The sequence below is a fragment of the Equus quagga genome, chromosome 2 (genome assembly GCF_021613505.1).
Source record: "Equus quagga isolate Etosha38 chromosome 2, UCLA_HA_Equagga_1.0, whole genome shotgun sequence".
Lineage (NCBI taxonomy): Eukaryota > Metazoa > Chordata > Mammalia > Perissodactyla > Equidae > Equus > Equus quagga.
Genome location: NC_060268.1, coordinates 168,451,088 through 168,467,863, shown reverse-complemented (window position 1 = coordinate 168,467,863; position 16,776 = coordinate 168,451,088). Strand labels below are relative to the sequence as shown.

At 36.4% G+C, this 16,776-nt stretch overlaps 1 protein-coding gene across 3 annotated transcripts in view; it reads right to left on the bottom strand.

The window, feature by feature from the left end:
* ATRNL1 (attractin like 1) overlaps positions 1-16,776 on the bottom strand; it is a 730,944-nt gene that overhangs the window by 541,160 nt on the left and 173,008 nt on the right. For all 3 annotated transcript variants that reach the window (XM_046649411.1, XM_046649419.1, XM_046649424.1), the window contains exons 17-18: positions 15,862-16,050; positions 7,173-7,391 (exon numbers count right to left, since the gene is read on the bottom strand). In XM_046649411.1, coding sequence (XP_046505367.1) covers positions 7,173-7,391; positions 15,862-16,050 — 408 coding nt within the window. The remainder of the gene's footprint in view (positions 1-7,172; positions 7,392-15,861; positions 16,051-16,776) is intronic.

Here is a 16,776-nt window from a genome sequence, read left to right as displayed (position 1 = left end):
ACATTTATGGAAAATCAACAGTGAACATCACACTTAAAGGTGAAAGGCTAAATACTTTCCAACTAAGACTAAGGTTCACTGACACTAGCTCCATCCCATATTGTACTGTAGGTTCTAGCCAGTGCAATAAGGAAAGAAAAAAATAACATGCATGATTTGGAAAGGAAAAAAAAAACAACACTGTGTTTACTGTTAGGCAAGTTGAAGAAAATCCTAAGGAATCTATAAGGAAAGTACTAGAATGGAAAAAATGAAGTCACCAAGGTCACGTAGTGCAAGAGCAACATATTAAACTGAATTTCTATAAAATAGCAAATAACTAGAAAATTAACGTCTTTGAAATTCCATTTATAATAGCATGAAGAAACAAGATAAAACTTGATAACTGAAGACAGTGACGGCTGCCTAGGTCTACATCTCCCGATACGTCCTCCAGAAAAGAAAAAGACAGAACAGAAAAAAGGAAGTTACCCCAAAACTACGCCATCATCATAATCAACAACAGAAAAACAAAAAACCCACCGAAGCAACTTCATATGCTTCCATCCCACTGCAAGATTTTGTGATGAACAAGTCCTCACTAACATAAACCAGGAGAAGAAAGAAGAGGGGGCTAGCAACAAGTCTAAAGTTGATATAAAACCTACTCTAGAAAGAGTAAGTCTATCCTAACTATGAAAATACAAAAACAGTGTCATTGTAGATCAGAGCACCATATTTAAGAAAAGGCCTTAAACACAGGCACAATTCGAAGTAGCAGTCTTGAGTACAGCTTTGTGGAGGAAAAAAAAGCACAAAGTAAAAGAGAGGTGGCTTTGGCAACCAAATGGTTAAAGGATAAAGAAATAAAGTGGGAAAACTAAATTCTTGCAACAAAAAAAAGAAAGCCACAAATTCAGAGGACACAGTATCCTTACCTTGACCACCAAAACTTCGCTATTCTAAAAAAAGAGAGCTCCATAAAACTAGGTATCCTATAAACTATGCCACTGCCACAAAAATAAAAAAAAAAAGAACCTATACAGAGTTCTTACTAAAAAATCAGAAAACCAGATCCAACATACCTTAACTGTTGAAAATTCCCCTGAAAAATACAACCGTGAAGTGGGAGACTGTAAGACAGCTCTCCAAACAGAATAAACATAGTCAAACCAGCATTTGAGGAGTTTAAAAAACCACCTTAAGTCAGAAATTCAAATATCAAGAATAGAAACGGACAGAAAAAAGGAAGAAATGAAAAGAGAGCTGACCACACTAAGGAAAGAGAGGAAAAACAAAAAAGCCTCAGAAAAGGACACTGAATTATAAGATGCCCAAGAGAGAACAGACTCCCCTGACAATTTAATGAGGCATTAAAGGAAGGCACAACAGCAACCAAGAAAGTGAAAAGGTGATTTAGAAAGAAATAAAGAAGGTCAGAAATGGAGAAAAATTAATATTTAAAACTCCAATCCAAGAAAACTCAGAAATAAAATAATTCCTTTGTGACCTGCACCCTAATTCACTGGCCCCTGTCCTCCAAAAGTAACCACTACCACGATCTTTAATACCACAAAATAGTTTTGCCTGTTTTTAACATAGAGTAAATTGAAACATAGAGCATGTCTTCTATTGTGTCTGGCTTCTTCCTCTCAACATTATATTGGTGAAAACCATTCACACTGTTGCATGTAGATGTAGTTTAATCATTCTCACATTATGTATCCGATTGTGTGGACTATGAGTTTCTCTATTCATCTGTTGATGAACATTTGGATGATTTCCAGGTTGGAGCTATTAAAATAGTGCTGCTCTGAACATTCTTTTATATATCTTCCAAGTGAACATAGCAATGCTTTCTATTGGGTCTATTGGGTCTAAACCAGGAGTCAGCAAATGTTTTCTGAAAGGACCAAACAGTAAATATTTTAGACATTGAGGGCGCACACAGGCTCGGTCAAAAATTCTTCCCTTGTGTCCCTCTGTTCTTCCTTTCCTTTGCTTCCTTTCTTTCTTCCTTTTCTCTCCATTCCTTCCCTCCTCCTCTTCCTCTTTCTTGTTTTCAACCCTTTAAAAACGTAAAATCCCTCTTGTTCACGGGCCATATACAAACAAGCCACAGGCTAAATTTCACAGGAGAATGTAGTCTACCAGCCACTGGCCTAGACACAGAATCCCTGAGTCATAGGGTATGCGTTTGTTCAGCTTTAATAGATATTTCTAGACTGTCTTCCAAAGTGTCTATACCATTTAGGCTCTCAAGAAGCAGTATATGAGATTTCCACTTGCTGGACACCCTTGCTAACACTTAAAATTATCTTTTTTATTTTTAAATAACTCTGGTAGGTAATTAGTGGCATCATTTAGTGGTTTTAATTTGCAATTTCCCCCATGACTGAAAAAGTTATGCACCTTTTCAGATACATATTGGCCTTTTGAATATTCTCTTTTGTGATGTACCTGTTCAACTCTCTTGCCCATTTTCATTTGTGTTGTCTTTTTATTACTGATTTGTAACAAATGAGATTTTTACTAGATATTTGTATTGTAAATATCTTTTCTGATGCTATAGCTTGCTTTGTTCGCTTTCTAAATGTTTCTTTTGTCATGAATAGAATTTCTTAATCTTAATAGAATACAATTTACCATATTTTCTTGTATGGTTAATCTTTTGTGTCCCGTTTAAGAAGTCACTGACAACCAGAAACTGTGCTTTTTTAGCCTTCACATTTAGATCCACGATATATCTGGGATTAATACTTTGCATAATATGAGGTAGGGCTCGAGATACAATTTTTCAGATATCAAAGTCACCCAGCATCAGTCACTGAAAAGGCCATCCTTTTTCCCATCGCAGTGGCAGTGCTATCTTTGTCATAAATCAGGTTATCTTACATACATGGATCTGTTTCTATGTCTTTCACTGGTGTATCTGTCCATTCATATACCAATTCCACACTGTCTTAACCACTATAGATCTATCATAGTTGATAGCTGCAGTCATAAAAAATTATTTATCCTTTTTTCCTCTTGCTTTCTGAATGCTCAATGGAAAACTGGTAGGAAATCAATCACAGAATTCCAGAGGGCATCGTTAATTAAAAATGTCAGTTTCTTGACTAGGAAACACTGATCCCTCATGTCCCATAGATATTTCCTGCCTCATTCCTAAAAAATTGTAGAGCACTGTGGGATCTGTATCCTTCTCTTCCAAAATGGTGGTCTAAACACAACTTTCTTCACATATTTTGAGCTTGGGAAATCATATGCACTCTTCTACTTCTCATAAGAGTTTCCCTATTTAAACCCAAATAACAAGATACATACACTTAACAAAATAGGGTTTTCTATTTTATATTTGGAAAAGATGGCACTAGTTGTATGTATGTCAATATCCCCATTGCAATGACAATATTTTTAATTATTTCCTCTCTCTTTTTTCTATTTTCTTCTTCTGAAACTCCTATTAGGTATATTTGGAACTTCTCATTCTATCCTTATAGTCTTTAACCTCTTTTTGATATTTTGCATCATTTTATCTCTATCTCTTTCCTCCTGTACTTCAAATTATTTCTTCATATTTATCTCCTAGTTTGGTAATAATCTCCTCTACTATGTCTAATCTGCTATTTAATGCATCCATTAAATTTCTAGTTTCAGTGACTACATTTTTCACTTCTAGAAGTTTCTTTTGTCTATTTTTCTAAACTGCCATGTCTTTAAAAAATTTTTGTTTTGAAATAATTTTAGATTTATAGAAGAATTGCAAAAGAAGTACAGAGCATTCCTGTGTACCCTCATCCAGATTCTCCATATGTTAATATCTTATGTAATCATGGGCATATTTATCAAAGTTAAGAAATTAACATTGGCACAATACTATTAACTCATACAGATTTTATTTGGATTTCACCCGTTTAGCCACAAATGTCCTTTTCCTGTTCCACTATTCAATCCAGGATACCACATTGCATTTAGTTATCATGTCCTTAGCTTCTTATAATCAGTGACAGTTTCTCAGTCTTTCCTTCTCTCGCAAAACTTTGATTGTTTTAAAGAGCACTGGTCAAGTATTTTGAAGAATGTCCCTCAATTTGGATTTGTCTGTTTGGTCATGGCTAGACTGGGTTATAGATTTGGGGGAAGAATATCACAGAAGTGAAGTGCCCTTCTTACCACATCATGTCAGGAGATACACGATATTAGCATGACTTATTATTGGTGTAGTTAACCTAGATCACCTGGTTAAGATGATGTCTACTTGCTTTCTCCACTGTAAAGTTATAATTTTTCCACTTCCATACTCTATTCATTAGAAGTCAGTCACTACATTCAACTCACACACAAGGGGAGAGAAATTAAGCTCCACCTCCTAGTTGAAGAAGCGTCCAAGAATTTGTGGACATATGTTAAAACCACCACAGCAATTAATAAATATTTTTGAGGGAGACACATTGAAGCTACGCAAATATCCTGCATCTCCTTAAAATTTCACCCACTAATTTCAACATTCTTAAGTGGGTTATTACAGCAATTATTACTGTGGGGTTCTAATAGTGATTTTTTTATTGCCTTCATTCTTTCTATATTTATTATTTGGAATTTTTCTGTAAGAAATATTTGTCCATTCTCACCCATTTAATATTTATTTGGTCATTTAAACCAGTATAGAATCATGGACATATATTCTGTTCTTTGGGTTACAATCCAATGCAGTCATTATTCATTTTTTGCCCAGATTTGATCCATTGAGAACACTTCCAGGTTGGCTCTATGTCCCTTTCACATGATCTCAGCCCCTTTTTGTTGTTGTTGTTTTTTGGGGCACTTTCTGACTTTCTGGCACTAACCAACACTCCAGGTTCATCTTGTATTCTTCCTGCTCCAGCCCTGGAATGAGCCATTTCCCCAAGGTGCCCTGGTTCCTTTCACTGGAAAACAATATTTAGAAACTAAGATGTGGGCACTGGATGTGCTCATTGCTATTGGGGTGTCATGGCTTCTAGGCCCCCTCAGCAAACAGAGCTAGGAGATATATGTATATATACTAACCTATGTGTACACACATAACTATATTTACTTCTGTGTATATATATATTAAAATAAACATGAATTCATGCTATCTCAGACTCTAATTCAATACCACAGGGTTCTTTGTAGTCTTCACTCCTTGCTTATTTTTAACCTCTTTCTCTGACAGTGGGAAACCTGGCTCACATTAAACACAATTTATTTACTTATTTGCCCAAACCTAGTAAACATATAAAATTTTGTAAAAATTGTTAACCCACACCATGTGAGAAAAAAATTTACTAACCAGAACCCAATATTTATATACTGCATTTTTTTCTTTAGCTTTACAGTATCTAGTCAAACACTGTTTTCCAAAGCTACTTAAGTTAGCTTTTTTTTTTTTTAATGAAGTTATGGCACACATACTACAGTTAAATTTACTTGTCACAGTTTTGCATTCCATCCTGGGATCCCACGACATCCTGCTTGACTTTTTTAATTTGCATTCAGAAAAGTTCATCCTTTGTGGTATACAATATGGGTTTTGACAAATGCATAGTCATGTATGAATTACTATAGCATCGTACAGAACAGTTCCATAACCCAAAAAATCCCATTGTGAGGCCTCTTGAGGTCAGTCCATACCTTTTACTACTCCTGGTAAATAACTGATCTGTTTTCCATCCCCATAGGTTTTCCTGTTCCAGATTGTTTTATAAATGAAACAGTACAACATGTAGCCTTTGGGTCCGGCTTCTTTCAGTAAGCAAAATGTATTTAAGATTCAGCCATGTTATGTGAATCAGTAGTGTGCTCCTTTTTTGCTTTTCATATATTTCAAAGTTTACGTAGCAGGTCCTGTTGCACCCTGTGCCATATCTCCTCAGTCCATCTGGTTTCACTGCAGCACACTGTCAGTGTCTCACACCCCGAAAGCAAGTTCTGCATTCTCTCTCTACTTTTCTGCCTCAGAATTTTCACTGGTGCCAGGGAAAGCTATTAATCAGACATGCTGGTATAGCTCAGAAGTACAATACCCTCAGAGGCATCACTCCACCAATGGGGGATGAGAGTTAGTGGATAAATGCCCCACCCTCCCAGTCCCTCAGTGGATTAATTCTGAGGAGCATTCTACATGGTTCTTCTTAGATCCCTAGTGGTCTGAGTCCAAATTTCCCAGGGTAGTAGCCAGCTTAATAAGGCATATATTATTGGCTTGTCTCCCTTTGAAACTTTCTGTTCCCTCACTTGTGCTTCCTAGGTTCACCTCCCAAATAAATAGGTTCATCTCACCCAAGTCCTTGTGTGAAGCAGTTACCTCTTCTAGAACACTCTTTCCCCAGAGATCCCCATGACTAACTCCCTCATCTACTTGAGGTGTTTAGTGTTACTTCTGAGTAAGATCTTCTCTCACCACCCTATTTTAAATTGTGAGCCTTACCCTCTTGCTTGCTTTATTTATCTAACAGCACTTATCACCATCTAACTTCAAATATGCATGTGTGTGTACAATTGATCTTATTAATTTTATTTACAATACAGGCTCCATGAATGCAGTGATTTCAGTCTAATTTGTTAATTGTTGTGTCGGTAGCATCTAAAACACTCCTTGGCACATACTAGGCACTCAATAAAAGTATATTAAATAAATTAATTTTTCAAGAAGGTTGATTTTATTCAGCATAAGAACAGACTTCCTATGAAAAAACCCTGAAAATTTTACTGACCTTTAAAATTGAATGGTAGTGAATACCAATGGCAGCTTTCAAAATGAGGCCAGCTGACTCCATCACAGATATTATAGAGAACATTCCCATACTTAGCATGAAGTTTGACTAGATCCTCTGAGCTGCCTTTGAATTCTAAGATATAATAATACTATGAACAATATACTACGAGGTAGAGAATTGGCATAAAGCCAATATTTTTTCCTCTTAACAATTCACCAGAAAACAATTCTAATAACTATATGCCACGCATCTGGTTTAGCCTATTTAATGATTCCAAACAGAATACCAACTACACAACGGAGATGGATTTAGGAAAGAATATTTTTTTATCTTTGAAATTTGAATCTCATTTTTCATTATTTTTTTCTTTATCTTTATTATAAAAAATGAAAAATCATTTTTAGTTTCCTCAAGCAGACACTGAAATTATTTTCATCACATTTTTATTACCTGGACACTGGATAAAGGACCACTCATAGTTCTTTTCTTTAGGACAAAGACTGGTGTCAAGAAGCATCTCATTACTGTGCATTCCAACAAGCTTCATTGGTCCCCGTGAAGATCCTTCAATGCAGTGTCCTCTTCCTGTATTGCTAGGATCATTGCACCAGCCACATCCAGGCTGTTCCAAACATTGTCCACAGGTTCTCAATCCAGAACAATTTTGAGCTGCATGTGGAACATTAACAAATATGTTATATGACTTTATATTCAAATAGAATTGTAAGCTAATGGAAAAAATTAATATGATCTGAAAAAATACAGTAAAAGGTTGTCAATATAAACATTTCTTAATATTACCTAGGAAATAGCAATTACTTAAGGCAAATAAAACATACAGGATGAACAAAGAGGAGATAAAGGGACTGACTTGAGGGTGAGAAAAGGTGTGGTAACCATGACGTGGACAAAAATGAAGTGAACACTTAAAGACTCCTGAGAACTCTGCCAGTATTAGGACCTTTTGGGAGCTGATCCAGGGGCCTACAGACCACATTTACCACAGTCTGTGATGTAGAGCCGTGTGAGCTGTTCTTGTGGTGCCTAGTGAGGGCCTTCAAGGAAAACCTCTGCATCTGCCTTGAACATCCAGTGAAGTGATGCCCATTCGTTGAGATGGCTGAGCCCCATTTGGACTGCCTCTCATTGATGGCACTCTTCCCAAGGGTCGAAGATACTAGCATTTGGCTATCATGTGACAAATAAACTCAATCTCACCCAAAAAGCCAAACTGAATGGGAACACGGGGACTGGATACTCTGCCTCAGCCAGGCAACCAGCAGCACAGGCTCTGACTTTCAGGGCTGCAGAGTAACATTCCCAGACTCACTCACTGAAGCTCAGTCTTTTTTGTTTAACTGATGTATAACCTATGAGTCTCAACAAAGCCTATGAACACTGTGATGCCTTTTCCAAGGATGAATAGATTATAGTCTGCTATCGCATTCACAATAGTTGCTATGTGATGTTTTCAATTTTTAATTCACAATCAGAGTATCCTATATTGGACTGAGACTTTCTTTAATTACTTTTGCTGATGTCTTTCTAGAAAAGGCACGCTTCATCTTGGGAATTGTTTGTCAACAGAAGATATCGACATAGGTATAAGACTCCATGAATGATGTTTTCTAGTCACATGCTAGAAAAACCTTAAAAGGAGGAAAAAGTGGTAGATTTCTGACAGACTCAATTTCATTGTTGTGGTGGTAATGACTTAATTGCCCTTCAATACTTTAATATTACTGGAAATAAAACTGTTTTTCATATTGCTGCAAACAAGTACACAAGCTTCTCAGTGAGCATCAGGAACTCAATATAGTGGTCTGTGAGGCTGTGAGGAGATAACAGAACATGGATTAAAGTATCCAGCAATTACAATATGATTTATTGTTATGAATTTTTTGCATGCTGAGCATTTCAGAGACTGGATATAAGAAGGTAGAAAATGAGTACCATCTCCTATATTTCCTTAATAGCAAATTTTAAAAGGAAGAATATTCTTTGAGTCATTGAAGACAAGAGAATGTTAACCCTGAAGATAAACAATTGATTGACAAGAACATACTTCCTTTTGAAATTTATGTTTTTTCAGAAGTACAGTGTTAAATGACTCATCATTTACCCTCAATAACTGAACATTTCACATATTACCGTACCCTTCTTTAGCTTTCTTGCTTTGAAATATTTTTCTTATATGTATTATAGTAGCTAGCCCACAGTATTGTTGACTAGGCTATTTTAATTACATTCAAAAATAGATTGGGTTGCTATGAAATCAATGGGAAATAATGGAAAATATCAAATTAGGTAAGTTATCTTGAAATTCCAATTATTTACTATCATGTGATGAATTGAAGTAAATCTTTACTATGTCTCACCCAGAATAAATCTAATTTTATATTTACGGCCTATAGATATCTCCTAGGAAAGTATATTTTATTTTAGGACTATCTTTTAAGGAAAGATAACCAATAAAATGTCTTGAAAGAACAGTACATACAAGTTAAATCTAAACTATTCTCAAAGACAACATTCCTGTTAATGCTTTTCAAACAGCTGGGGAAATCTTAAACGAAAGAATCTGGGGATTCTTGCATTGACTAAACGACAAACTATTAATCTTTTAGTTTTGTTTATCTATTCGATTTCAGGCTTTAATAACAAGTTACAAAATGTCATGGTAAGAGCAACATTCTATTCTCAGATTTTATTTTAGATATGAAACTAGTACATACGGGAATGTTTTTGTTTTTGCTCAAGAAAGGAGAGCAACATGCATTGCTGAAAGATTAACAGAAAATTCATTCATTGGTATTTAATGGTGGCTCAAAAACTGACAGACTCTAATGATTTTTCTTTTTCTTACAGAAAACAGTAATACAGAAAAGACTTTTGTAGGGTGTACTATTTTTCCTAAGTTATTGATAGTATAGAGACTATGTATGAACTATAAGTAACTAGAACAATCATTTCTATTTGATTTTATTTATTTTTGGCTTTTTGAAATATTATAAAATATTCAATATGGTTTTTGAAGTGTGTAAGAATTTGAAATATCAATCTGTAAGAAATTATGTCATCAAGTGATTACTGGAGACTTCCAGTTTCCAGTCCGGCACACAAGGAGCTTAGAAGTCACCACACCAGCCTCAAAAAAAGTAAAAAGCATCACAAACTGAAAAATCAACAATTCTTCTTAGATCGATCAGAGAACTGAGGTCACAAGGCAAACCACAGCCCCGAAAACTGGAGAGACAGACAGGAGGATACAGAAAAATCACAATTTACCAAAGCAGAAACCTCTGTGGGAAACAGTGCTAGGGTAAGAAAACCTGACTGTAACTGCCAAATTGCTGGAGGCTCAGTGTGGACAACTCTTGAGAGTTAAAATCTCCGGGGGGAGCCAGTCACAGGGAACCCCCACACTTTTGCGAGTTTTATCTCCAGGAGCTCTGCCAGGTCCTCACAGTGAATATCAAAGACAAACTACCTTGTGCTCCAGCAGGAGAGGGGAAAAGGAACTATTTTGAAATATGCCAGAGCATTCTTTTCTTCTTAACAAGACCTGGAAAAACTATTTAAGAGAGCCTAAACTGCTGGTGGTTTATCAGAGCCTAACTCACCTGATTAAAGGGAAATACCCAACTCTAGCCCTCTCTCCCCTTCCACATGGGGGAAGAGAAGTACACAACTCCAGCTCCCTCCAGCCATCCCGTACCACCTAAGAGAGGACAAAGACTGAGAAGCAGTGGTGAAGTTCACAGTACAGGGTACAGAGCCACCAGAAGACTGAAACTAGTCACAGAGCTATAGAATACTTGCCCTCTCCCCTCACCCCACCTCTACATCAGTAAAGGCCTATTCACAGCAGTTTCTTTAACCCATACATCATATCTGGCTACCAAGAAAAAGTTACAAGGCATACCAAAAGGTAAAAAACACAACTGAAGAGGCAGAGCAAGCATCAGACCTGATATGGCAGAATGTTGGAAGTGTTAGACCAGGAATTTAAAACAACTATGGTTAATACGCTAAGGGCTCTAATGGATAAATTTGACAGCATGCAGGAACAGACAGTCAATGTAATCAAAACTATAAAACGCCTATAACAAAACATATAAGAAAATCTAGATGGCAAGTATGAAAAGATACTCCATATCATATGTCATTGATATGCAACTGAAAAAAAACAACAGTGAGATACTACTATACACCTATTAGAACGGCCGAAGTCCAGAACACTGACAACAACAACTCCTGGAGAGTATGTGGATTGTGAAGCAACAGGGACTCTCATTCACTGCTGGTGGAAATACAAAATACAGCCACTTTGAAAGACAGTTTGATGGTTTCTTACAAATGTAAACATACTTTTAACATATGATCCGGCAAACACACTCCTTGGTATTTATCTAAATGAACTGAAAATTTATGTTCACACAAAAACCTACACATGGATATTCATAGCAGCTTTATTCATAACTGCCAAAACTTGGAAGCAATGAAGATGTCCTTTAGTAGGTGAATAGACAAACTGAGGTACATCCAGACAATGGAATATTACTCAGCTTGACAAATAAACAAGCTATCAAGCCATGAAAGGACATGGAGGAAACAAATACATATTACTAAGTGAAGAAGTCAATCTGAAAAGGTTACATACTGTATGATCCCAACTATATGACACTCTGGAAAAGGCAAAACTATGGAATCAGTAAAAAGATTAGTGATTGACAGGAGTTAAGGAGTAAGGGAGGGAAAAATAGGCAGAACACAAAGGATTTCTAGGGCAATGAAAGTACTTTGTATCCATGATGATAGATGTAAGCCATTATACACCTGTCTAACCCCACAGAATGGACCACACCAGGAGGAAACTCTAACATAAACTATGGACTTTGGGCAATAATGATGTACCAGTGTAGGTTCATAAATTATAACAAATGCACCACTCAGTGAGAGATGGTGACAGTGGGGGATGTGTGTGTGTGGGAGCAGAGGATATATGAGAAATCTCTGTACCTTCCTTTCAATGTTGCTGTGAACCTATGGCTCTAAAAATTAAAGTTCAATTAATTAAAAAAAAAAGATTACCTTCCCTAACTGCTAAGAAAAAAAAATGCTTAAGTTGAGTATGTACATAATCTGTAAAATACTGAAAGAAATGTAGATTTGTGAGATGTATACTATATTCTCACGTTTTTTATTATTCCATTTTCACTATATTAATTTAATTGCATTTTTTTAACTTTTATATATTAAGAACTAAATCTTCTATTATTGCTTTAAATAATCCCCTTGGAATTCATTTTCACAGAGTATCTAACTACTTAAAATATATCAATTATTAATAATTCCAGTTATTAACAAAGCTTTCTTAAAAATCATTAGGCAAAGTTTATATTAAAATATATTTTCCTTCAACTTGTGAATTTTAAGCAAATAAAAATAAAAAAACCATAACAAAGGATAAATATCTGAATCTTAGAAAACAAAAAGATGGAAAGTACAAGTGAATTTAAGAGATACTGAGATACATCTAGAAATCCAAACAACTATTTTAAGATTTCCAAAAAGAGTAAATAAAAGAAAACAAATAATCTAAGACATGTAGGAACATTTTTAGCAGATAAAAAAAGAAACTACTCCTCAGATTGAAAAGATTCAGACTGAAAAATCCACATCAATTACTAGAAAACTGAATTGAAACAAACTGCAAAATTTTAAAATCCACAGATAAAGAGAAAAATTTTAAAAGCTCTCAAAGAAAGGGGAAAGGAAAGATGTCCCACAAAGGAATGAAAATTAAATTGGCATGAGAATTCTCATCCACAACACCGATTGCTACAAGTTCTGAGGAAAGAATTACGTAGAACGCCACATTCTAGCCATTTTATCATTCAAGTGAACATGAAAAATACACTTTAAGACAGGCAAAGACTGAAAAAGTTTACTAGAGACAAATTTATTTGCAAAGAAGTACTAAAGTCTATTCTCCAAAAGATGAATAAAAGAAGGAATGGAATACAAGAAAGATTTGTGAGCAGAGAAGACAACTTAGACATAACTCTAAATAACTTTTAAAGTTCTTACGAGTATAAGAGCTTGGAGACTTTCCAAGCTCCTTTTCCCCTACCTTTTGGCTTTTTTTATTGTGAAATATAACACACCTACAGATAAGTACACAAAGAAAAATGTGAGATCAACAAATTATTGTAAATAAATACTCTGTTCCTGTACGCAGTCTAGAAGGGGAACATTGCCTCCCTTGTACCATTTTCCCAATCAGCGCCCCTAATCTTTTACCTGCAGTATCCACTGACGTTTATAATAACTTTTTGCCTTACTCTATAGTTTTACCACCTAATTATTCATTCTTAAACAATACAGTGTAGTTTTGCCTACTTTTGAACTTATCTGAAACAGAGTCAGAGTATATAATCATTTGTGTCTGGCTTCTTTCACTGAACATTAACGTTTGTGGAGAGACAAACATGACTCTGGAGGCAGGAGAGGCTAAGTACTGTCTCAATCCCCTACAAATCTCCAGCACCGGGATTGCTCTCCTCTAGGCAGCTGGCTCCCAGTTATAAGGTATTTTAGGTGCTAGTAAGACCATTTTATGTTGACAACAACCCAGTACCACACACTTGATCACGTACCTCCCCATTCCTTATCACAGTTCCTAAAAACGGATAGCAACAGGGAACTAAACCCATAATATATCCAGCAGTGCCATCTCAGGAACACCTCTCCACTTGATGCCAGAAGCCTGGGGGAACAACTGTACACAACAGCCTCAGCCTGGAAGTTCTGGCCTGCACTATGGCACTTACCGTCTTGTCTCAGCTCTTCATGCAACAGCGATGCCCAATATGGAGCAAATATGGATTTGGGTGGTGCCTAGGGATATGGGGGCATGCCCCTTGGGAGTGATGGAAATCTGGAAAAACCAGTGAGTCTCCACCTGCATTTTCTTAAGCAGCTGGCTACCTCTAAATGAGAAAGTCACTCATCCGAGAAAGAAGGGCTAATAACTGAGTGACGATGTGGTCTGAGGGCCACTGGATGCCAGAAGCAAGCCTTAAACAGTAGATTCATCACCAAAAGGGATCTCAGAATTATGAAGCTGCTGATTGCAAACTGTAACACCCTACCTCTTAGAGGAAAAACAAGAGAGCTCAGAAGAAGGATGGAAAGAGGAGTGGATGGACAGACGATGCATGTTGCTGTTAGGATAGTTATCTGTATTTCATCACAGTCATGTTGCCAGTGGCTCCTCGTATGGAAGGAATGCAAGGAAGCCAATGAGCTAATAAGAATGTCCAGAAGGTACTTAAGAAAGTTACAAGAACAAGCTGCTTTATGGCCCACACTCCTAGGAAACCTGCAAGTAGCTGCTTCCAGGAGGGAGAGGAACAGAGGGAAACCAGTGGACTAATACAAAACCTGGAATGGATCTACAAGGGTTGCAAAGATGGGATAAGAGAAGAGATAATAGTGTCTAATTTAGAGCAATTGTTAGGAGAAAGGAACTAGAATTGGGATGAGAAGATCCTCTGGGCAGGATTCCTTTGTAAAGACTGAAACTATTCCCTATCCCATTGAATACCGTTCAACTACGACATGTGCCCGAGATTCATCAATGGACCTCAAGTGGCTGATATTTTATTTCCTTTGACCACACTGTAGCTACAGTTTCTTTGGCCTGGCACACGTTAATTGGATTCACTCACTGGAAACCCTGGAAACCTTATTATAGGTAAAAGTATTGGGAGAGAAACAAAACAAAACAAGGATTCCTGGTCCTTCTGTCCTCGTGAGCTTTTTCAGGAGCTGGGAAGTGGGTGAACTAAAAAGGAACAAGATGTACCTCTCACTTTATCTATGCTTATTTGGATTTAGCAAGTGAAAGGATGTTTTGCTTTGTTCAAAGAAAGGATTTCTGAATGGAAATCAATGTGGACTCCAACTTTATCTAAGGTGATTCTGCAGCTAACTGTGGTTGTGGAATGGTGACTCCTGGGCCCCTGCAGAGCATATTATTCCCCTAAAAAGGACAGAAGGTCTGAATCAATCACAGGAGGAAGAGACTCCAATTAGTGGGACATGAATGAATGCATTCAACATTCAGAGGCAGGTAGTGTGGCAGTGGAAGTAAATAATCCCTTCAACCTTATTACAAATCTGAACAGACCAATTAATTCATATCCCTGATGGAAAGGCACCTTTTTGATAAGCCTCAGCGTCAGAGGGTGGACTGCAGAAAAAAAACCACGTTTTCTGCTAACAAGGAGCTAGGTGAGACCAGTAGCTTCTACGTTCTTCCAAGAAAAAGGAGCTGCACATGGTCTCAAATTCCTACAAGGACACCAAGTGCTATCAGTAGTAGTATGCAACTCCCCTGGCAGTGGCATCCTGATGCAATTTGTCTTTGCAAGAAAGGCCACTCTCATAACCACACAGCACCCTGCATCACAGACTCCATCAGGGGCATCCTTATCATACAGTCCTTATAAAACATGAAACCAGCAAGGGGCAGGATCTTCTCCTGAAGCACAACCCACTGCAAGTCCAGAACTGCCCTGCCGATATGACTCTGCATGTGATGCTGAGATTGTGTTTCCTGTATTTGTAGCAAAAATACCACCATTGAAATATATCCTTGCAAAAAAATGCTTAACTTCAATCTAACTATGAGGAAATAATCACACAAATCCAAACTGGGGAACCTTCAAAACAAGTGCTGTATATTCTTTAAAAATATTATAGTCATGTAAGATAAAGAAGACATGAGAACTGTGCTAGATTAAAGGTCACTAAAGAAGCACAAGAGAGCAAACTGTGATCCTTGAAGTGAGCACTTTCAAGAAGTGTTATGCTGTTTGCAACATACACTCAGAGTTGGGGCGAGCACAGATGGGGCACAATCTTAATATGTAGGGTGTGACACTTAGAATTCAAAATGAGGGTACAAGATAAATCAAGGGCTTATAGCATTAATAAGTTTTAAAACTAGCTACAACAATATTTTTTCTCATTTCTTAAAAACTTCCTCAAATGTTTAATTCCTCTTTTCATCACAGAAAAGAGATTTGTGTTGCCATTAAATGAAAAGTCACTCTAGATAAATACTTACGAGAGCAGGTGGCAGTTTGCCACTCCAGACATTGTCCATACGGAAAAGAGATGATATAAGCATTAGAGTCAACGCAGCGTTTCGTGCTGCTGCACCACATACACTCCATGCCGTTGCTTGTACAGTTGGAACACGACGTCCTTAGAGAACACGGCTTTTTGCATGGCCTTGCATTTTGATTTGGACTAACTGGAATAAATCAACAAATATAATTATTTTATTTGTTAATTGTACTTTAACAGAAGTATATGAGTTTCATTTGTTTTGCTGTTTAGGGGATGTTTCAATTAAGCCAAGGGTGGGATAAAAATTATAGCAAAAATTAAATAAGGTAAATGAAAATGAAGATGACGTCAATATTTTTTAAATTTATTATCAAATTTGAAAATTATAATTCCTTGGGAATTTTAAATCCCTTATAAAGTACATGAAGTTGTATCATTTAAAAATTATAAACAGAAATGAAATACATAACCTAATTTTTCTATCTACTTACTGGCTTGATACTAGATACACTATCATTATTTACTTTCCTAACTACAATCTTTTCCATAAACATCCCACACCTTATCAAAGCAAATGTGCTGTCAGTGAACATGTCTCTGATATAAACAATAAAAAGAAAAAATTTACTATACGATATTTATATAAAATATAATATTTATCGCACCTTTTAAGGGTGACTATCATTTTAAAAAAATGTTGGCAAGCATTTGGAGAAATTGAAACCCTTGTAAGTTGTAAAATGGTGCAGCTTCTATGGCAAAAATATGGCAATTTCTCAAAAAATTAAACATAGAATTACCATATGATATAGCAATTCCACTTCTGACTATCTACCCAAAATGCATAAAAGCAGAAACTGGAAAAGATATTTGTACAGTATCATAGTGAGACGGCGCAAGTTACTTCAGT